The sequence below is a fragment of the Aythya marila genome, assembly GCF_965140915.1.
Source record: "Aythya marila genome assembly, chromosome: 3".
Taxonomy (NCBI): domain Eukaryota; kingdom Metazoa; phylum Chordata; class Aves; order Anseriformes; family Anatidae; genus Aythya; species Aythya marila.
The window spans coordinates 7,508,118-7,531,463 of record NC_139044.1 but is presented as its reverse complement, the minus strand read 5'-3'; the positions used below and the strand labels follow the sequence as shown (position 1 = coordinate 7,531,463).

The window sequence follows — 23,346 nt, the reverse complement described above, 5'->3', positions numbered from 1 at the left end:
ATTATTTCCTATTTACAACATAGCTTAGCTGCTTGACATTCAGAGATAATATCTAACCTTGTTATTAACGCTATTGATCCTATAAATCTCCCAGGACAATCTTCACTGGATAGAACCTTGTCCTCAATATTACAGTATTTGCTCTTAAGACAGGAAACACACTTGTTTATTCAAAACCACTGCAGGATTCTTAGAGAAATAAATGTTGTAACAATAAAATATAACAAAGTGAAAAATCTTAAGCCCTTAAGAGTTTATTTATATTAAAAGTTAAATACATTGCTATTATTTTAAACACATTTTCTAAACAGTTACCTAAAAAGAAGGAAGGAGAGAGGACTGATTTAGCAATTGCTTATTACTGAAAATTTCAAAGCATCTAAGTTGATTTATCTAAATGAGTGGGAGTTAGTCAGAAAGACAGTCATGAAAATGCTAGACCCTATATGAATTTGAAACACTTTAAATAGCTTTAAAAAACATCCAAATTATATGCAGAACTTATTTCAACAAGGGTTAAAATACAGTGAAAGTAACACCGTTGAAAATCTTTGCAACTACATTCCTCAAGGACCACTGAAAGAGAAGGTATTTTATAGAGCTGCACCATATATTCTGTCCTGAAGATCTGGCATGTTACCAAAAGGAAATTAATTCATGACAAAGTACTTGTGCTATGAAAGCTGTTGCCTTTTCTGGAAAGCTCATTTGTAGCAACCAGCAGCAAAAGACTCCCAACAGATTTTAAACTGCTGAGATCAGCATGCAGAGGTAACTGACTTTTCAGCTAGTCAGTGCTTTAGTGCTTTTTATCAGTTTATCCACAGTCACAAAGATGCTTAAATAGTATGCTTCAGAAATCCCAAATTAGGTAGTTTTATAGCATTTCTCTTTGAATGCAGTAAATGTAGTCGGTTTTGTGTGTGTGTTTCTTTTTTTGGGGGGAATAGGATATTCTCACAAATTTTATCCAACCAGCAAAAGTATCTTTGCTGTTTTCTATTTACAGTCATTCCTTTTTAAAAGGGCTTTGTACTAACAGATTGAGAGCTCGGCAACAACAAACTTACTTTTTAATGTCTGTATATGTTTGGACAAAACAAGATATATATTTTGCTTTGTGACTACTAGGATGATTTAACAGGTTAATTGCTGGAAAGAAAACCAAAAGAATGGACAGCTAGTTTCATCGTATAATTTTTCAAAACTATTGTGAAAATTTGCATATGATTGTAAACTGTCAGAACAGAAACTTGGTTTTTATTACATAAATCTGCACGTGACTTGTGCACCAAGCCACAACAAGCCTCTACTCAGCCCTGATCAGGCCTCACCTGGAGTACTGGTCCATTATTGCTCTTTTTGGACTCTACAGTGACTACATAATTCAGACAACTTCATGTTGTAATTTTTCAGTCACAAACCAAGTCTGGGCTCCCCGGTACAAAAAAGACAGGGATCTCCTGGACAGAGTCCAGTGGAGGGCCACAGACAGGATACAGAACCTGGAGCATCTCCCCTAGGAGGAAAGGCTGAGAGACCTGGCTCTGTTCAGCCTGCAGAAAAGAAGACTGAGAAGGGATCTTATCTAGAAATACCTGAGGTGTGGGAGACACAGGGATATGGCCAACCGCTTTTCAGAGGTCTGTGGGGACAGGACAAGGGGCAATGGCCACAAAATGGAGCACAGGAAGTTCCACACCACTATGCGAAAGAACTTCATGGTGAGGGTGACGGAGCACAGGGATAGGCTGCCCAGGGAGGCTGTGGAGTCTCTGCAGATATTCAAGGCCCGTCTGGACGCCTACTTGTGCAACCTGCTCTAGGAAACCTGCTTTGGCAGCGGGGTTGGACCCGATGATCTCTGGAGGTCCCTTCCAACCCCTACAATTCTGGGAAACAAGCCCCACAACGCCTAGGTTTCTCTATCTTCTGTTTAACCTATTGGACTAACAGCTCCATTAATACAATGTTTCCACAGTCTTCTCACACTTGGATTACCCCTAACAATTGAAAACAGGAAGATGCAGTCTTTCTAGACCTGGCTTGCATCGATAAGAACCCCTGCTTTTGAAGACGACATCGAACGGCGAGTTGCGTAGCGGGGCCTTGGTCCTTCCACAGTCCACAGACTCAAAAGTTTGCAGAGCGGAAGCTTTGCAGAGCTGCACGAACACTGAAGATCCAGTTCTGCAAGAAGCTGATGCCAAAGCTACATGGCACTGGGCAGTTTGGGTGAGGAAGAAAGAGACTGGCATTCTCACGGTGCATGGTTTAACCGAGTTTAGTCCTGTGGGCTGTGTCAACAGAACTGGCTTTGGTTTGTACCCTTGCAGGACACTGAGGACCCAATTTCAGGTCTGTGGGCAGCACGGCTAAGCGGGCAGTGTACTCTGTGTCACCGGGGACAGAGGAGGGATCGACTGATGGGCAATGTCAGTGTGCCCTGCACAATGCTGCCGCCACCTTGCTGGAGCAGTTGGCGTGCTCCTAGCGCCAAAACGTGCCTCTTGGAGGGCCGGGGGCAAGGCGAGGCAGAGCTCCAAGAGGAGGTGGTGTCAGGAAAGCCTCATGGCTCCTGCCAGGCACTGCGCCAGGCCTCAGCCCTGGGAGGCCAGCCCCGCCCTGCGGCCTCCTGGCGCCCATCGGCTGCCACAGCTCCATGCTGCCTAGCAACAAGCGCCAGCGGCCTCGCTACTGGCTGCGCCCAGAGGCGCCAAGGCAGGCGGCCAATGGGGCGGCGCCTGGCCGTGATGGAGCAGAGATGTCACAGGGCAGGGTGGCTGACATGGTGCTGGGTGTGCTGGGGCTGCGGCACTCCGGCGATGGTGGCGCACAGGCGAGGCGCGGCCTTTGCGCTGCTCGTGGCCCCTGAGGAGTGCTGCTGTGTGCAGCTCTCGGTGTTGTCTTCACTGGGTGACCCTGCAGGAGGGTGTCGTCGTGCACCTTTCGGTGTTCTTATCGCGGCAGCCCTGAGGAGATCTGCACCATCCAGCCTTTGGGGTTCTTCGCCATGTTTTCCCTGAGGAGAGCTTCAACAATCAGCTTTTTGTATTTTCTTCACTGTGGCGCTTGAGGAATAACTCTTCGTGGAGCTTTTTGGGGTTTCTTCACCTTGTGGTCCCTGAGGAGTTCTTCATCGTTCAGCTTTTCGGGATCTCTTCACCACGTTTCCTCTAAGGAGAGCTTCATCGTCCAGCTTTTGGTGTTTCTCCACTGCAGCCTCTGAAGAGTGCCTTCTTGAGCAGCTTTTGCTATTTTCTTCATTACATCGCTGAGGATCTCTTCATTGTGCAGCTTTTGGGGGTTTTCCCCACACCACGTTTCCCCAGAGGAGAGCTTCATCAATCAGCTTTTTGCATTTTCTTCACTGTGGCGCTTGAGGAGTAATTCTTCATGGAGCTTTTTGGGGTTTCTTCACCTTGTGGTCCCTGAGGAGTTCTTCATCGCGCAGCTTTTGGGCTTCTCTTCACTTTGCGGCTCCAGAGGAATGCGTCATCGTGCAGCTTGTGGTGTTTTCTTCAGTACGGCCCTGAGGAGTTCATCATGCAGCTTGTGGTGTTTTCTTCTACTCGGCCACATTTTGGTGTTGTCTTCACTACGGCCCTGAGGAGCTCTGCACCATCCAGCCTTTGGGGTTCTTCGCCATGTTTTCCCTGAGGAGAGCTTCATCATGCCCATTTTGGTGTTGTTTTCCCCTTCCAGCCCCTGAGAAGTGCTTCATCTTCTAACATCCGGTGTTTTTTTTTCTCATTCTAGGCCCTGAGGAGTGCTTCTGCGTGCAGCTTCTGGCGTATTCTTCATTGCGGCCCACGAGGAGTTCTTCATCGTTCAGCTGTTCGGGATCTCTTCACCACGTTTCCACTTTAGGAGAGCTTCATCATCCAGCTTTTGGTGTTTCTCCACTGCAGCCTCTGAGGAGTGCCTTCTTGAGCAGCTTTTGCTATTTTCTTCATTACATCGCTGAGGAGCTCTTCATCGTGCAGCTTTTGGGGGTTTTCCCCACACCACGTTTCCCAAGAGGAGTGCTTCATCAATCAGCTTTTTGCATTTTCTTCACTGTGGCGCTTGAGGAGTAATTCTTCGTGGAACTTCTTGGGGTTTCTTCACCTTGTGGTCCCTGAGGAGTTCTTCATCGCGCAGCTTTTGGGCTTCTCTTCACTTTGCGGCTCCAGAGGAATGCGTCATCGTGCAGCTTGTGGTGTTTTCTTCAGTACGGCCCTGAGGAGTTCATCATGCAGCTTGTGGTGTTTTCTTCTACTCGGCCACATTTTGGTGTTGTCTTCACTACGGCCCTGAGGAGCTCTGCACCATCCAGCCTTTGGGGTTCTTCGCCATGTTTTCCCTGAGGAGAGCTTCATCATGCCCATTTTGGTGTTGTTTTCCCCTTCCAGCCCCTGAGAAGTGCTTCATCTTCTAACATTTGGTGCTTTTTTTTTTCATTCTAGGCCCTGAGGAGTGCTTCTGCGTGCAGCTTCTGGCGTATTCTTCATTGCGGCCCACGAGGAGTTCTTCATCGTTCAGCTTTTTGTGATCTCTTCACCACGTTTCCACTTTAGGAGAGCTTTATCGTCCAGCTTTTGGTGTTTCTCCACTGCAGCCTCTGAGGAGTGCCTTCTTGAGCAGTTTTTGGTGTGTTCTTCGCTACGGCCCTGAGGAGCTCTTCATCGTGCAGCTTTTCTGGTTCTCTTCGCTTTGGCCCTTGAGGATTGCTTTGTTGAGCAGCATTTGGTGTTTTCTTCACTGCGGCCCTGAGGAGTTCTGCACTATCCAGCCTTTGGGGTTCTTCACCGCGTTTTCCCTGAGGAGTTCTTCATCATGCCAATGTTGGTGTTGTTTTCCCCTTCCAGCCCCTGAGACGTGCTTCATCTTCTAACATTTGGTGGTTTTTTTCCATTCTAGGCCCTGAGGAGTTTTTCATCGTGCAGCTTTGGGTGCTTTCTTCACTACGGCCCTTGAGGAGTTCTTCATCGTGCAGCTTTTGGTGTTTTCTACAGTGAGGCGCTTTTTGGCATCTCCCATGTCTGCAGCCAGACCGACAGCTCCGTGCCTGACGTATGAAGAAGCACATTCTTCTGTTTGTTTTCAATCTGCCAACCGATCATTTCCTGTAGAGCTGTCTTTTTTGTACTGGGAGGTGCCATGTTCTGTCATGCTGCTATAAATCTCTTTCAAACCATTTCCGAGTTCTCTTGCCTCATGTACTGGGTTTACGTGGCAAGGTTTTGGGAGCGGGGGGGCCATCAGGGTGGGTTCTGTGAGAAGAATCCAGAAACTGCGCCATGGTAGAGAAGGGCCCGCTGCTGGCCACAGCCAGCCCAAGAAGCGCTGTTGTTTGCGCGCGCCTCTGAGAGGCCAGATTTAAGAAAGGTTAAAAAGATAAATAAAAAATTGCTGCGGAAGAGCAGCTGGGAGAGAGGGAGGAATGAGAAACAGCCTTGCAGACGCCAAGGTCAGTGAAGAGGGAGGGGGAGAGGTGCTCCAGGCGCCACAGCCTGCAGCCTGTGGTGAGGACCACGGTGAAGCAGGCTGTCCCCCTGCAGCCCATGGTGTACCACGGTGGAGCAGGGTTCCACGCTGCAGCCCACGGAGGAGACCCCGGTGGAGCAGGGGCAGAGAGCGACCGAGAAGGAGCGGCGGAGACAAAGCGCTACAGACTGACCGCAGCCCCCATTGCCCCGCTCCCCTGAGCCGCTCGGGGGGAGGAGGTGGGAGAGGGTGCACCGGGGGGGGAAAATCTTACTGTCTCCCTACTCTGAGTCTGCTTTGCCCATCACGATACCTGCTGAGTGATCGCCCCGTCCTTATCTCAGCCCTTGAGCCCTTGGCATCGGATTTTCTCTCCCTTTCCCTTTCAGGAGGGGGAGTGAGAGAGCGGCCGGGCTGGAACTCGGCTGCCCACCCAAGTAAAAGCACCACACAGTAACACCTAAACTAAAGTCCCTTTGCTGCGACAGAAGTCCTTTCTTCCTTGTCCCACATCTATGGCCTGGGGAGAAGTTTGCTCGCTTTTTATTTGCAGCAGCCTTCTCCACAGCTCGGTTCTGCCTGCTCTTGACATTAAAGCCTTAGTCCAGTAATCCAATGGTTAATCCTTCCTTAGAGACCATGTTTCCTAGAAGTCTGATCCTAACAAGGGTCGTTCTTAGCATCGCTTCCTGGGTTCCTTGGGTGCTTTCTGCTTGGTGTGTGTGTTCCTTGAAATACAATCCTCAGAAACGGACACAATCTCCGTGGAAAATTTCACAGTAGACCCCACGCTCTGGATAGAGCAGTCTTCCATCAGCCGCTCCCTCTCACCTTCTTCAATCTGCTGATGGGAGCACGAGGTGGAGGGTGTCGAAGGCTTTCTGAAGGCGACACGTGGGGGTCTTCCCTGAGCGAGGTGTCCCGCTGTCAGAGAAGGAAACGGCTTTGTTGTTTGTTTCTCACCATCGGCACTTTGTTGCAGTTTCAGCTGTGATTGCCTAACTACACATAACCTACTGGATTATTTCTTTGAGTGTTTTTGCAGGAGTGGACATTTAACTCATTAGTTCAAATAGTGAGATCACGTTCATGTCATTCACTTACTTTTCAGCCGAATGCAACTTTTCATAGCATTTGCTAGCGTTGCAAGGGCCCAGCCATGACCGCTCTCCTCTTAAGGCACCCCCAGTGCTAAGGAGACGGGGAAAGACTTTGCGAGTGCATTTTGTGTCTTCCCAGTGGGATGCCGATGCGCTAAACTTCTCTATCACGGAGCGTGATGTGAATCTCCAAACCAAGCAACAACAACACAACAAAATCCAAAGGCTCTTGCTACTGTCTCCCATGATATCCTGCTAACAAAGCTGACAAAGCCTGGGACAGAAGAGCGGACTGTAAGGTGGGTTGAGAACTGGCTGACTGGCCGAGCTCGGAGGGTGGTGATCGGCGGCGCAGAGTCCGGTTGGAGACCTGTGACAAGCTCAGGGGTCGGTGCTGGGTCCCGTCTTGTTCGACAGCTTCATCAACGACTCTGATGAGGGAACAGCGTCCGCCCTCAGCAAGTATATGATACATATACGCTGTATCATACGCTGGTGATACAAAGCTGGGAGGAGTGGCTGGCACGCCAGAAGGCTGTGCTGCCATTCAGCGAGACCTGGACATGGAGCACAGGAAGTTCCGCACCACTATGCGAAAGAACTTCTTCACGGTGAGGGTGACGGAGCACAGGGACAGGCTGCCCAGGGAGGCTGTGGAGTCTCCTTCTCTGGAGATATTCAAGGCCCGTCTGGACGCCCACCTGGGCAGCCTGCTATAAGGAACCTGCTTTGGCAGGGGGGTTGGACCTGATGATCTCTGGAGGTCCCTTCCAACCCCTACAGTTCTGTGATTGGATGGAAGGGTGGAAATATTCCAAAGACTTGGCTGAACTTGTATTATGCATCATATGGTAACAGTTGCTGATGGAAATACTTAAGAGAGAACTTGGGGTAGGATTATGAAAGAAATGCAACGCTGCACCATCTGCAACACACAGTGCCTTAAGCGCAGAAACGCCGCGCGCCGCCCCTGACGCGTGTGGCCTCGAAGGCGGGAAGCGCCGCCGGGCCGCGCGCACCACCCCGCCTCGCGCCGCGGCCGTTGCACCGCCGCCTCCGCTCCCGCCGCAATACGATCACCACGGCAACCGACCGGCGCTGGTGCGGCCGCGGGGCATCCTGGGAGTTGTAGTTCCTCTCCGCCCGCTGCCCCCTGGCCGCGCGGTGAGCGAGGGTCCCGCCGGAACTCGCATCCCCACGAGGCGCCGCGAGGGCCGGGGCGGGGGCGGGGGCGCGGCGCTGGCAACCAAAGGCGGGCGGGAGGGCAGTGCCCAGCCCTCAGCGGGGGCCGCGGTTCCCTCCGCAGGCTGTTGCTGAGGTTTTCCTCTCAGGTTCCCGTGGAGGGTGGAGGAGCTGAGGGCGGGGAGCGTTGCCGGCGCTGTAAGGGTGTGAGAGCCGCTATCGACACGCTGGTCTCCGCTCGGGGCAGGCAGCGAACGTGAGGCGGTGCTGTGTGGGGAAAGGCACGCGGGTCAGCCTCGTAGCGGGGAGTTTATCCCTGGCTTCCATCTGGCGCTGCGCTGTGGTGCCTGGCTGAATGAGCCGTGGGGTTTTCGCCTCGGATTCAGCATTCGCCTTCCTGTGATTGTGGCCGAGTTTCTGGAGGGCTGGGTTTGGTCTCTCGTTGAGTGATACTACAAAGCGATGGATGGCTCACCACAACGTGCAGCAACCATGCTCGCCTGGTGATGACAACACAAATCCTGCTCTAGATGAAACAGAAAAGCAAGGAAGTGTGTCCCTGGGAAATACTGCTCCAGTGGACAGCAGTAAACCAAGAAATGCATGCAGCATCACCTCCTCCTGCCCCCCCAAAATAGGGCAAATTGGAGTGGTTTGTGACTGAAAAATTACAACATGAAGTTGTCTGAATTATGCAGTCACTGTAGAGTCCAAAAAGAGCAAGTTTTGGAGTCTGGGGAATAAGGATAGATAGGGTAATATCATATCATATTTATTCTGGATGTTGTATGTAAATCCTCTTTCCATAGTACATTATATGAGGACTGAGAGCATTGGATCCTGCTGGAAAGGCTTAGGAGACCCTAACCCCTCAGTGCTGCCACAGCACACATCCAAGCAGTGTCCCCCCCCAGTCAAAGTAGTCCCCCTGCATTTTAAATACACATGCATTCTGCGGTTTGAAAACACGGTGGTTTTTTTTTTTTTTTTTTTTTTTTTTTTTTTTCTTTCCCGTTTTTTTTTCCCCCTCTCTTTCAGTTTTGATCCAAAGATAGAAATCTTAGCAAGAAGAACACCCGGGAAGCTTTTTGCAGGAAGACGAGAAGGTGCAATACGAGAGCTGCAGCAGGGAGCCTTTGGCAGGTGGCGGTGACGCACAGAAGTTACTTTGCCTTCGGAAAGCAAAAAGCCCTGTCTGCTGTTTATGTAGGTGTATTTTTGTTATCTCCCTTCTCCCGCAAGAAGTTGCCGGGGCCGCGCAGCAGCGGGGAGCGGCGGCGGCTCGCCCTGGGCGGCAGCAGATTATGGTGGCAGCGCAGCAGGAGGAGCGGCGGCGGCGGTAGCAGCAGCCCCGATCCGCGAATGCGTTTTGCATTTACGGTCGTCGCTGGCAAGTGCCACCTGAAGATTCAGCAGCTGGGCAAGGACCGCTATCGTTTTAAAGGGGAAAACCCCGACGGGGAAGGAGTTAACGGGAGGAGGGGGCAGCGCCAGGTTTTGTGCGTGCTTGTGGGGAGAGGGGATTGGTTATCATGGCGGATCGGACAGCTCCTAGATGCCAGCTCCGTCTGGAGTGGGTTTACGGGTACAGGGGTCACCAATGCCGCAACAACCTGTACTACACGGCGGGCAAAGAGGTAGTCTACTTCGTGGCTGGAGTCGGCGTGGTTTATAACACCAGAGAGCACAGCCAGAAATTCTTCCTAGGGCACAACGACGATATTATCAGGTAAGGGGGTTGACTTTTCTTGTGGTGGGGCGGGGTGGGGTTTAAAAGGAAGGGAGGAGAATGTAGGGCTGGCAGAATACCCCCCTCCTCGTTTCTCACAGCTCCGCTTGTACCTGTCGTTTTAAAGCAGCTCAGATTTGTTATCAGCTGTCTGGGTAAAAGCTGGGTATCTAGATTTGATTATTATTAGCACAGCTTCAAAACGTTGCTATAATAACACAGAAGGTAAGTTTTTCTGTTGCACTGCACCAAAGGCAAAATAGATTATTTCTATATAGAAATGCAGTGGGAAGATCTTAGTGCAACAGTGCTGCAAAATTGTGGATCCAGCAGCTGATCTCCCCAGCGCTGGGAACCTGTATCACCGATTCTGATGTCTTAGATAAGGAAGGTGTAGTTCTCTTTACACCCAGCACAAGAGTGCCATAAACCTGGCCATAAACATACCGTTCTGAAAATTTCCCTGAAAAATCAAGTAGAGCTGTTGGTACTCCAATCAAAATAATTCCGAGTGTGCTGGTGCAAGATGGCTACAAAAGCACAGGTCTTGCTACTGATCTTGCTAATTTCTTGTCTTTCTTTCAATTTCTGCTTAAAAAGTGAATTTAATTGATGTTACCATACTACAGAAATACTAATTTTATTGCACCACACAAAGTAACACAACAAAAATGTGGTTCCAGAGCTCAAGATAGCCTTTTAAATAATGTGTTCAGAATATAGAAATTAAGTCAGTAAATAGAAAATTAATGTTGTCTCCACTCCTGCTCTATTCCTGACAAAAACCTGAAACTAGAATATCCTCATAAAGGGAGTTGCATGGTAATGACACTCCTCTGAGCACAGCTAGCTGCTGCCCTCCCTATTCACCTGAATTCAGAATGAATGAAGCATTTGCTTGATCAAAATAGTCCCAGGTGGCTCATGATGCGGTAGTACTGTGGAAATATATGCTGAAGTCAGAGTTCTGACACTGGGTAACAAAATCACATAATTGTCATACAATCATTCTGGAGTCTTGTTTACAGAAAACCATCCACTTTTCCCAGTGAGAGCTTGGCTGCCGTGTCTCCTAGTAGCGTTTTTCTCCTCCCTTTTATAATCTGAGTTAAAGCAGTGCCATTTCAAGAAAATTCTGTGCATGTGGTTACAAGTTTATTGTGGTTTCCAAGGTGTTACCACTTCCAGAAGGTTATTCAAACAGACTATTATGTGTTCAGATAATTAAGAGAGGAATGACTATTTCAGATGCATCCATGGTATCATGAAATGCAAGTTTTCTTTACTGCAGGGACATAATTTTTGATACTCTAGGGGATATGAAGTGTAATCCATATAGAGAGCAGTATGTGTAAGCTAGTGTTTGAATTCTCAATAAATACTAGAAAGATAACTTGTCAAGACACAGCTGCGTGTATCCCCTATTTTTTTTTATACTTGATAACACTTCCCTGCCAAACCCAACTGTGTTGGACAACTTCTGTGCCTTGTCTTTTAAAACATCTCATATTAGGATACCACTTTTCGGCAGTGTCACGTTTAGAGCTTAAAATGGGAATAGGAAGATTGTGAGTGCCTTGTATTTGTACTTTGATACTAACTGTGCTTGGTCTACTTTTTTTTTTTTTTGTATTTAAGAAAACTAGCAATCACCTGTTCAAATTAGCAGGTGTTTTGGGGATTCATTGTCTGTTCAGTTAGCGTTTAACTAATGCTTTTGAATGAAGAGTTTTCTTTCATCTTGACCTGGATCAGAGAATTCTCTAGGATGACCATAGTTTCTGTAGAGGATGAAATGTTTTGTCCCAGAAAGCATAAACAGGGCCCAAGATGTCAGTTGATTTCCATTTTTAGTGGCCAAGAAAAGTTGCTGTCATAAGGGTTTTAAGGAAGGAAAAAGTTGTTGTTTAAGTGTCTCCGAAATGTTGCTAGAATATTCTGTTGTCGGCATCTGTTAATGTTTGCCTCTTCTGCCTTTGATGTGCTTTGTAGACCTTATTGTGGAATATCCCATCACTGTCAGTACTTTAAAGTCAGTGGTTCCTTGTATTGAGTATTGCTGATATATGTAATAAATGCAGGAATTTAAATGATTGCACTTCAGGCTTCACAGCATCAAATAGAGTTGAATGAGATGAATATAATTTTCCTGTTTTTCTGCTTTTGTTGTAATCTTATTTCCCTGAGGCTACCTTCTCAGGTAGACTACCTTCTCAGGTAGTGCACGTATTTGCAGTCCAACAGACTACTTCCTAAGGAGGTTTGAAACATACTTAAGAAAAAAAAAAAAGAAGAAGAAGAAGAGGAAAAAAAAAAAAAAAAAAAAGGAAGAAAAAAGTAGAACTTGCAGACTTTGGAAAAGATTGCAGAATCATTAAGACTGTAAATCCTTTAAGTGTGCAGAACCCCTTCCAGTGGTTGCCATTAGCTCGTCCCATGCTGAAAGCTTTCAGCAAATACTAGTTTGTGGAAATAAATGATGAAGCCGTTATTCAGAGTGTTGAGAACATGTGCATTACCTTAAAAAGTTTACTACAACCATGAAAGCAGATACCTTCCCTTGGTGAAAAGGTCACATGTAAAGGCATATGCTCACTGTTTTCACAATTTTAATAGTCTCATCTCTTGCTTTGTATCAAGGTAATGCAGTTGGATGTAATTTAATTTTGTCTATAATAGACCAGGCTATTGGATTAATGGAGAAATGATTTATATATGAAAAGTTTCCTTTGTATAAGGGACTTAATGCACTGCACTTGGCTAGTAAGGTATGTAAGGATGGTAGTAAGGATGTTCAGGGTGTGAACAAGGGTATGAACAAGTGAGTTCTGAAGTTCATTTCTTGTGTGAGGCAACTGCAAGGCGCTGTACTTCCGAGCTCATCCTCCTTTAAACTTCCTAATGAGATACAGTTCTGGACTGCAGAGTTTAACTTTGAAGTGAGTTCTGCTTTGTGGAGGGGTTGGACTGGCTGCCCTCCAGAGCTCCCCTTCAAGCCTAAAGCATTTTATGATTCTTTTGTTACTTCCCATCATATAATGTTATTCTTCTTGCACATTATTTAATTATTTCTGAATAGCTAATGCTATTGTTTATCAAGTACTGTCATTATAAAACAGGATGAGAGCATGTGGTTGAAATGGGTAGAATTGGTTCTGGTCTCTGACTACTAATGAGTTTTATCTGGACCCTAAAAATGCATGCCAGTTATGAAGTTTGCAGCTTTGATGGTCAAGCATGACCTAGCAGCCTGGGGGGGTGAAGGTCGGAATATTCCTGTTTTCTCTAAGCTGAGAGCCCTGTGTTTTACTCTAATGCCTATACTACAGACCACAAAGCAATCCTGAAGTTGCTTGCATGGTAGCTCTGTTTGTTCTTGAAACGTGATCTAGCTGAAGCATCATAGCTGATGTGTAATAGCTATGTCCAAGTCTAGCTATTGCAACATTTTCATGTAGAAAGGGTAGTACAGATTGTCATTATGCACATAACTTATTTTTCATTGAATTTGGTCATTTGTGTTTTACAGGATTAGGTTTTGGAAGTTGGAGACTTTTCCTTCCTGAGTAACTTAGAAGTGGGCTTTACAGCAGGCCATTGTAATGGCTGTAAGTTAACATCTCAGCAAGAATGTTGCATCCGTGTAGTGTTACTGCCTTCAATGAAATTCATGTAGGATTTATGTTTAGTATTACTGCTTGCAAGACTGGATCATAAGTTTTGACTGTAATTGAACTCTTGCAAAAAGAACAGGTTTTCTTACTCTTATTGTGCGTTACTTTTATAACAGCAAGCAATTAGATGTTTCCTTGTTTTCATTGCCAATAATGTCTGCAATATTGAACAGTTTTTTCCTGGATATGCAAAAACTCACTGAGAGAACACCTTTTACATTGTACTGAAGACTTCATCTACAATTAGTAGGTTTCTCATTGTTTCTACCTTACATTCTGAACGAGATTGTGAGTTGTTAAGAACAACTTAATAATGATACGACGCTTATGTTTAACTTGACAGATACCTTCATGTATATGATATGTTGTGGTATTATGCAGTGTGGTATATGGATGTGGTATATGTTGTGGTATTATGCACGTTATATCACATTATGTGATTTTTTTAAAAAATCACATTTCACTTTCTAACTGGCTTAAAACAAGTCACCTGTAAGGTAGGGAGGGATCTGCACAAGAGACTACTCCCTTTCTCAGGCACCTCTGTGGTGTTTGCTGCCTGGGCGTGTTACCTGGAAAGCCAGCCTATTATCTGTGGATACCAAAGCATGTTGTTTATGTAAGGCTGCTTACGATGTAATAGCGATGTAGGATTTATCAGAATATTGCTGTAAGTATGCTGGTGTACGTGTTCTACTGTGCTGACAGATTGAGATTAAAAATGCGGATGTGCCAATAGTTATGAGATTTACTTTGCTGTGAGAATGACTGGGGGCCTGGTTTGTTCTTTAGAGTGCTCTTTTCAAGAAGCTGGATTCTTATTAGAACGTGACTGTTTTCTTGTCTTTCTGTAGTTGGGGGGAAAAAAGAAATATGATTGCTTGAGGCAATGTCATACGTTGTTGACAATAGTAAACGTAATTTTGGAATAAATAAATTGATGGCAGAGGTTCGCAAATGAAACCCCCAAAGTGAAAATACCAAAAATGTACTTGAATAGTTTTATTCAAATTTATGTATTATAATATTTATGCTTATAGAGGGTGCTTATTTGAGTGGATATAAATAATTAAAATTTACGTAGAATTGCCACCTTCTTGATGGCAAGTTACAGCATTTGTTTCCTATAAAATGATACTCAAGTTAATGTTTTTATTTCTTGTAATTGTATGGAAAATTGTACTGTCTGTAGCTTGTGTTTAACCTGGACTTTAGTCACAGAAGGACAGGCTGAAACTGTCCTTCTTCAGGACACCTGAAACTTAGCAACCAAAAAAATAGGAAAGTAGCAATGAAGCCAAACGAGACTTTTAACAACAGAATTTCCAGATGTGTTTCCTATGCAGGTGCTATACAGGTACCAAAGCAAAGCCATTACAACTTGAAAAGCAGGATTGTGGGACAGCTAGGGTGAAGCAGAGTCTGAGATCTGAGTATACCAAAGTGATTTGGGAAGTGTTTTGAGACTGTAGGTTGTTAAAGGATTTTCTTATTATGGAAATCCTTACCCCAGAAATGCCCAAAATAAACTAATTTTATCAGCTTATGGCTTATTCTACATTCAGTTTCAAAAAAACAGGGGAAAATGCCTGTTCTTTCAGGACATTCTGGTGGCTGCTCTTCTATTTGCTCTGTTTGACTGCTATGGTATGTTAGGATTATAAGCTTTTACTGAGGTGTGAGTTGGCATAGATATTTCTCGTAAATATCCATATTAATGCATCAGATGTGGAATATATAGTTACAACATCTTATCAAATATAATTTTAAAAGCATTAGTTAAAAAGATAAAAAGTTTAGCAGACATTTATACATGTACAATATGTCTGTGAGAATGGTTGTCTCTTAACCACTTTATTTAAACAGACTAATCATTATACATCCCAGTGAGACATCAGATATAGTAGTAGGAATATTAGAAAGATTCACTGCTTGCCCAGTCACAGTTTGTGTGTTTGTTTGAACAAGTGAAAAGGTGGTTGTTATTAAAAATTGCAAGTAGAGTTTTGAGCATTTACATCATTAGTTAGATTTAACTCGTTATCAAAATGGAAAAGAAAAATCTTGTTCAACAAAACAGGAAGCACTTGTATTCTTCTGCAGAAAGTGCTTGGATTGTTATTATATTTCTATCTTTACACAGTTGAAAAATGACAAGCATTTAAGCCTTTATCAGCTAGTGTATTAAGTTTTTTTCATTGGATTTGTGAGAAGAAACTCATCACACAGAACTGTGCATCTTTTTTGAAGATCAAGGTTTGGGTATTCATTAATCTTATATTGGAGTCTTGGAGTTAGAGATCTGTCATTTTACTGTCTTCCCATTGCTTACATTAGTTTATCTTGAAATTTAAATTACTATTTTAATCTAGATGACTAGGAATCTTCAGGTGTGCAATTGCTATTTACCATCAGTCATAGGAAAATGCCTTTTTGTGAGTCATTCTCAATTTATCTTGGTCATTCAAAGGATGGGGATGGGGAACCTTTAGGACAGTTCTGTATTACTGTCTTCTACAATAGGACATCCTGCAAAAAGTGTACAAATTTTAACTTCTACATAAGTTCATAAACACAAACTGTCTCATAGAGGTCAACCTCCAAGAACTATTCTTTCCGTCTTCCTTAACCTGACTAAACAGATTTCAGATTTATATAGGCAGTTTCCAGATACTTACTTTCTTGATTCCAAATCTTGATTATTTTATTTTATTTTTGCCAGGAGGAACTACAACTCTATTAATTTGTTTTTTCATTGTGTTTTAAAAAAATTGTGTATTTCAGCACTTAGTGCAGAGTAACGATGCTTGGGATAACTTGTTTGTAACTGGATATGACAAGAGAGAATCATCTTTGATAAGGGCTACAAATGCCCTTCTTACATCTTCACCATAGGAACTGGCAGCCAAGACTTCGCGGATGCGGAGGTGTAGGTTGCTGTAGTCCATGCTTCAGCCTTTTTCTCAAGGACACAATGGTTGCAATTCCTTTGAAAATGGAAGAGGGATTATTATTATTATTTTTTTTTTTTTTAGTTTATGCAGAGAATTGCAGAAGAGCACTCCTCTGCTATAGCGTCTCCTTAAGAGTAGAAGCAGGGTTTTCAGCTTGAGGGAGGTTATTTCTTAAATAAAAGTCTTGGGTGATGAGAAGAAACAGCAGCAATACTTCTGTTAACCTCTGTAGAAGGAACAGTTATTAGGTAGCATAAATATTTCAATGAATTCTCCTCAGTGGCATTAGTACTAGGCTTAGGTGTAGTATCCACAGGTTTTCTTCAGCTCAAATTGTTTCTGCAGGATGCCTCTTACAGGAACCTTAGTACACAACAAAAATGTAAAATTTGTATTTTGTTTATCCACCTGAAGTCTTTAATTTGGAATAGCAGCTTTTTTTTTTTTTTTTTTTTTTTTTTTTTTGTGATACATTTTAACTCCAAGAACATTCGGTTACCTGTAGTTTGTCTACCAAAAGATGAATTTGAATTTGTCTTTAGAGGTGATATTTGTAACGGCCCTGGAATGAGACCTTTGGAGCTTTATTTCTTTGTTTATAATCTATACTAGATCTGACCTTCAGATCAAATATGGATTGTATGTTTTTCTTGAAAAATGACATGATGAGCCAACCCAGGAGATCTCTAAAGGAAACATACTTCACCCCTGCTGCATCTTCAGTGCCAGTGCCATCACATGGATCTGGGGAAGAACATTACAGTATTTTTGTCTGGAGTTACTGGTGATGTGAGGAAAGGTTTAAATGCATTATGCAAATATACTGGAAATAGAAGTTACTGGTTTAGTTTTCTCACCACCCTACGTTCTGAATGGGATTGTGCAAGTTGTTAAGAACAACTTGTTAATGATGTTGTTCTCAAAACAAAGAGGTATTGCTGTTTGTCTGATCTTGTGTAGTGGTGATGCTCTGAGCTGTATGTTTTTGCAGTCTTTTGAGATTTTTCACATAACTGAGAATTCTAGCTGTATGTAATTAAGTTAGCAGTCAGAGATGGACTTAGTGGTGTCAAATTTTGACATTCATATTTCAGAATTATTGCTGAGGTGTTTGGCATTTACTAATGTGATTTAATATAAAATACATCAAGCTCCTTTTAACAGTCTAACAGTATAGTGTACTTTGGTACACTGTATCTTATTGATATAATTTCTGTTGATGTTGAAGTTTCTTCTTTCTTTTGAGACAGATGGGTTGTCTTTATTTGAGAATGGAATACTCTGAAACTAAGATAAAAGAAGTGGAATAGGAAATAAACTACACTCAGAGACAAATAGTAACCTCCTTGTTTTAGTTGCCTAACAATCCTAGTTACAATTTTTTTTCTGAATTTTTATGAGAAATTTTGATTGTCTTCTTTATTTTCAGCAGACCTGAATGTTGAAGTGGCAGCCCTACAAAGGAACTGCTGACTAGTAATATTGTTGTATTACGTCAAAAGTGGTGGTGTATTTATACAAAGTTGTTTGCCTTGCAGTCCTCAGAAATTGCCTTCCCTATGCAGAGATGAAAAATGCAAATGTCATTTACTCTTATATTGTGTTTGGTAGTAACTCATGTGCAAATATTCATTGCAAAATAAGGGTATTTATAACAGTTTCAGGAAAGGTGAACTGAACTCTTGAAGAATTCAGGATACAATGTACCATTTCTTTTCATCTCTCACTCTTTTTTTAAATGTCTTTTTTTTTTTCTTCTCAGAGTGATTAAGTTAACTGTAGTTAAAAAATGCAATAAAACATGCCTTCAGCTAATTACAACTCGCAATTCAAGTTATGGAGTTTCATCCTTTCACTATGATTAGTTAGACCATACTTTATTCTACATTAGACTAAAGATGAAAGCACAGTCAGCTTCTGTCTGACCATTCCTTCATTTTTTTTCCAATCCCTGTTTTTTGAAAGTTATTCCTAAAGTATCTAAATGAACATTTTGCTTAGTTCTCCAAATGCTGGAATGTATTGGAACTATATATGTATTGGAACTATTGGAACTATGATTAAGTAAGTTGAGCTTTCTGCCTTCTGTCTTGCAGAATATAAGTAAAGAAAGGTGATTATTTGTGACAAATTACGTGGCCAGTAGGACCAAGTATTTGCCTGTTTTTATGCTGTTTTTGAATATGTACTAGCATGGCTGCATTTAATCAAGATTTTGGTCTATAGCAAAATAGTCTATAGTAGGTCTGCAGCAGATTCCTGGAGGATTCTGAGATGACTTTCTGATCTTTTTAGATAGTGTTTTGTGTGTTTTTTTCTTTTTTTTTTTTTTTTTTTCTTTTTTAACACCCAATGAAATGCTGCTCAATGAAGCTACTCATTCTTTTAGCAGCTTTAGAACAAGTTTGCAATGTGCAATTGTCATGCTCTTGGTCCAAGGTTGTATGCATTTAATTAGAGATTACTGCTTATGATCTGAATCCACTTCTGCTGGTAGAGGGTTTTTTTTGTGTGTATTTTGTTTTGTTTTTTTAAAGTATTGACAACAGGAAAGCCTTGTCTATGTGGGCCACAAGTCTAAAAGGATATTATATTGAGTCATTAGGAAAGCTATCACTTGTTGAAAGAGCTATTTGAAAGCTTTTTTTTTTTTTGTTAGGCTGATAAAATTAAATCTGGGAATTAAATATAACCATCTCAGTTAGGCAAAGCGACTTTGGGGATGGTGAGTTCTTTGTTGTGTTCCTTACAAGAGCACTTAAAGTTCAGTTTCTTCTTTCCAGGAGCTAAATAATGTAAATTTTTACTGGGTGGTTCTCTTTGCAGATTAGTGAAGTATCTAGGAGGTAGCCTTACTGTACCTCTGTTTCCCCCATGGTCTGTGCACCTGGCACCTTCACTGGTGGCAGACTGGGACACAACTTCTCTTCAGGCAACTGCGGTTCTTTTCTGTGGTGTGAAAGAACATAATGGTGTGATACAGATGAGGTGCTAACCTAGAATTACTAATTTCAGGCTGATTTTGAAGACACATTCTAGTTTGGGCCTGCACTGGCTACATCGCTTTTAAGTCAGGAAGCAGGTTTTAAAGAATTATATTGGAGCTACATGGTTGCAGGAAACAGCCTTTAACAAAAGATGCTCAAAGTCCATTAAAATCACAGCTAGGAATACTACTTTCTGTAGTTTCATGGTAGTTTAACATAACACCATAGGTCTGGTGTGTAAGTATTGTTCATCAAGTAAAGTAAATAATTTAATAAACATTAAAAAAAAAAAAAAAAAGCAGAACATTATTACAAGAGGTGCACATATTCCTTTAGTGATATTTTCACAACAGGTTTTCCCAGAACGTTCAGGTAATGCTGTTTCAGGGAACCTGCTAGATGCATTTGCTTGAATGTAGAAGCCTAGAAGAAATGAAGTATGCAGTGAAGTTTAACATAGACATTGCATTTATAGTGGTTGAAAGGTTGGTTTTCCAAAAGCTTACAGAGCCTTCCTGGATGTTTTTAGAAGATTAAGATTAGTGGACATAGACTCAGGATATAAATATTTTTGCACTTTGAGACTTGAAAATAGTTTTGAGTCTTTAAGATTGTTAAATAATGTTGTTAAAGAAATGTCATTATGCTTATTTTTTTGTTTTATGCATAGCGCTTTATTCTCCTGTTACATTTCCCGTGCTTTATAATTGAATTGGTTTCTGTACAACATTCAGAATCTAAAATTTTTGGGGGCCTTCTTTTGGATATGGGACTCTTTTGCATACATAATTTTGGATATAAATTACATCACAGATCTCAAATGAAAATTAGCATTTCCATTTTATTTTCAGTGGAAATTTGACATTTATATTGCACTAAAAGGAATAAAATTAGCTCAGGAGAGCTAATTCTCTTTATTTCCCTTCTGTTAAGTTAAAAGAACAGACTTTTCAGAGTTCTTCACATCTGTGTTAGGTTCATTTTTTTTCCACCCTCTTCAGAGGAGCCTCCTTCACTCTGCCAAAGAGAAGCTTATGGACTGCAAAGCCTGCTACACCAAAGCTGGCCTTCATGAACAGAGCTGGCCTGATGCTAGCTGCAAGAGGGTTTGGCTTTCTTTTTTCTTTTTCTATATACACTTAAAAAAATCCAGTGGTAGCTTAAGAAATGAGTCATGGTGGCACCAGTATAGGCTGAAGATCTTTGGGAGCAAAAGAGGTGGGGGGAGAAAAGCAATCTGTAGGACACTGTTTAAGGATGAACACTTAAGTGATCTTGGATAAATGGAAAATGGGCTAGGAGTACTAAAGAGTAAGAGGATAGACCAGTAATAAAGCCGCTGTCAAGCAGTTAATATTCATTTCATATGCATCAACATGTAAAACTTTACCTCTGAGTAGTCTAAATTGTCCTACTATACCACTAATAAGCACTGATAGCCTACTGTATTCATAAAAAAACAACCACAACAAACAAAACTTCTGATGATCAAGTTGCGATCACAACAAAGTGATTTAGGGCTAAGGCTAACGTTTTGGATGCAATTAATTTCTGATTTTTTTAACCTCCTGACCAGTACACTGATCCCTTTGCTTTTCCTGAACTGATGAATGTTATACAGCTATTGCTTTGCCCTGAAGTTGCTTAATCTGCCCAATTGCAAACTGCTTGCTGGGGCATTGGTAACAATTCAGAAGAGTTACTGCTAGTATTCTAAAAAGCACCTATGTGAATGCTAAGTACTTTGCTTCACACAGGACATTTTGAAGCAAGCTGCTTGTAGGCCATACTAGAGATCTGTGTCAATGTGTTTGCTACATACAGTTTTGGTCTTCCAAACATTAACTTATTTTTTGGTCTTGGTATGAGATTGGTGCTGGCAAGATAGTGACAGGGATGTTTGAGCAGATGTTTGAGAAAGGCAGTAGGTGCAAAATGTTTCAAAGAGTAGTCTTATGCTGGCAATAGACATCTGGAAAAGATGATTTAGCTGTAATTGCCACCTTTAAAATTATATTATTTTGAAATCAGACTAGTCAGAATAACTAGTTTATTTATTAGCAGTAAACTTACTAGTAAATTTATTAGTGGTGGGGGCAGGTGATTATTTTGAATCCAGTAAAAGTTTTGAAAGCTTTTACATTTTTGCTATTAAATGTGTTTAGAGAAACTGATGAAAAAAGGTAGTATAGTGTCATGTACCATGTATAATTACAGTCACTGGATATAGATTAATCCCTATGAAAATTCTCCATAGCCTCTAGTTTAAATTTATCCAGTGACTCAGTAAAGGTGCTTTATTCCTAGTTAAGGTTGATTTCAATAGGTCTCTTGCATACACCTTTCTAAACTCAGGATAGCAATCTTACGTGAGTTTATTACCGTACATGCTACTATTTTTGTTTGAATAAAATTATTAAATCAGAGGTAGAACTGAGACGAGGAAATGTTCAGTCATTCCTGCCATATATCCCTGTAAAGTAAAGACTAAAATTAAAAAAACAGTAATGGGACATGTGCCTGCATGCAGAGAGAGGGAAAAAGTAACTATTGTTTTAAGAAAAACTGAGGTGTGTTAAAGAATTTCTATCTGATGAGCTCCAGATACTGACATTTTAATGCAACTGGCATTTCATTAAATCCCTTATATTCCTGAAGGACCCTAAAGATAGAAAGGAATCTAACCATAATTTTTGATAACTTTTTGCTGTGATGAAAATGTATTGGTCTGGAATTTTACCCTGCCACCTGAAAGAAATGTTAATTACTGGAAGGAGTACAGAGACACTGAATCCTCACAAACATATATATATTTTTTTTATTTGAGCAGTGAATTTGTATCATTAGAATATCACTATTTATCACTGGCTTACAGGTTTTGGACTATTTTGATATTCCTGTAGCCTACAACAGCAATAGCAAGCAACCTAGCTGTTCTCATTCATTACTGGTTCCATTAATTATATTTTAGCTGAAGATGAACTGCTAATGAAACCACTTCTGATACTAGAACATTTCTCTTATGACTTAATGTGCCAGTCATGAGGCTAAAATGACTTGCGCCCTTTAAAAAAATAATCATATCTTTTAAAAATAGTCTTTCATAAAATTAATTCCTTTCTGGCAGAACACTAATACCTTTAGCAAAAGCAATTTCATAAATAGTGACTATATTAAAAAAATAGATGTGAACTAGTTTCTTCTTTTGAGATAGAGCTTAGCTAAGAACTTTAATTTGAAGGGGTTGTGTCTTTTTGTTTATTTGTTTTCTTATTTACTTTTTTCAGGGCTTCTATCGGAGTTTCAGATTTATAACTTATTTTTCTCCTTGTAAGGAGCTTGATTTTGGGGTAGGAGAAGGAAATAAAATACAGCATGAAAGAATATTCTCTTCAGTTTTGTTTGTAGAGTGAATGGAGTGTGCATACTACCAGCTATACTACCACAGGTCTAATACTGATTTTTGACTGCTCACCTCCATGGCATCACTGTTGTATTACAAAAAATGAAGGAGGCAATAAAGAGTTTTTACAAGCAGCCAGCAGAATTGTTACAATAGATTCTAAGGAAGGTAATTCCTTTCTTCACATAGGTCATATTCCCAACTACTGTGTTTTCCTGTGTTTTCTTGCTATCTTTTCAGCAGACCCTTTCTTTTCTGTAGATGTAGAGAAGAGTTCTTAGAATGATAAATCTTAAAACGCACATATGGCAAAAGCCTGCAGTTTCCAACTCTTGGGCCAGATCAGTTATTTCAGTGTATATTTTAACACTTTATTACAGGATAGTTTACTGTATTGCTAGAGAAATTATAAATAAAAATACCATGTACTATACAGAAAATCCATGACTTGCATTAACACTGAATGCCAAGAATGGGGTAACGTTTTTTTTGAAAGCTTGTCACAGAATCACAGAATTGAAGGGGTTGGAAGGGACTTCAAGAGATCATCGAGTCCAACCCCCCTGCCAAAGCAGGTTCCCTAGAGCAGGCTGCTCAGGTAGGCGTGCAGACGAGCCTTGAATATCTCCAGAGAAGGAGACCCCACAACCTCTCTGGGCAGCCTGTCCCAGTGCTCCATCACCCTCACTGTGAATTTCTTTCACATGTTGGTGCGGAACTTCCTGTGCTCCATTTTGTGGCCATTCCCTTTGTCCTGTCCTCACAGACAACTGAAAAGAGGTTGGCCAAATCCCACTGTTTTCCACACTTAAGATATTTGTAAACATTAATAAGATCCCCTGCCCTAT

At 42.1% G+C, this 23,346-nt stretch overlaps 1 protein-coding gene across 2 annotated transcripts in view; it reads left to right on the top strand.

Moving 5' to 3' along the window:
* Positions 1–9,283: 9,283 nt before the first annotated feature.
* The window catches only part of EML6 (EMAP like 6), a gene marked incomplete at its 5' end in the record, with an annotated part of 125,500 nt that continues 111,437 nt past the window's right edge, over positions 9,284–23,346 (top strand). For both annotated transcript variants that reach the window (XM_082758240.1, XM_082758241.1), the window contains one exon: positions 9,284–9,480. In XM_082758240.1, coding sequence (XP_082614366.1) covers positions 9,284–9,480 — 197 coding nt within the window. The remainder of the gene's footprint in view (positions 9,481–23,346) is intronic.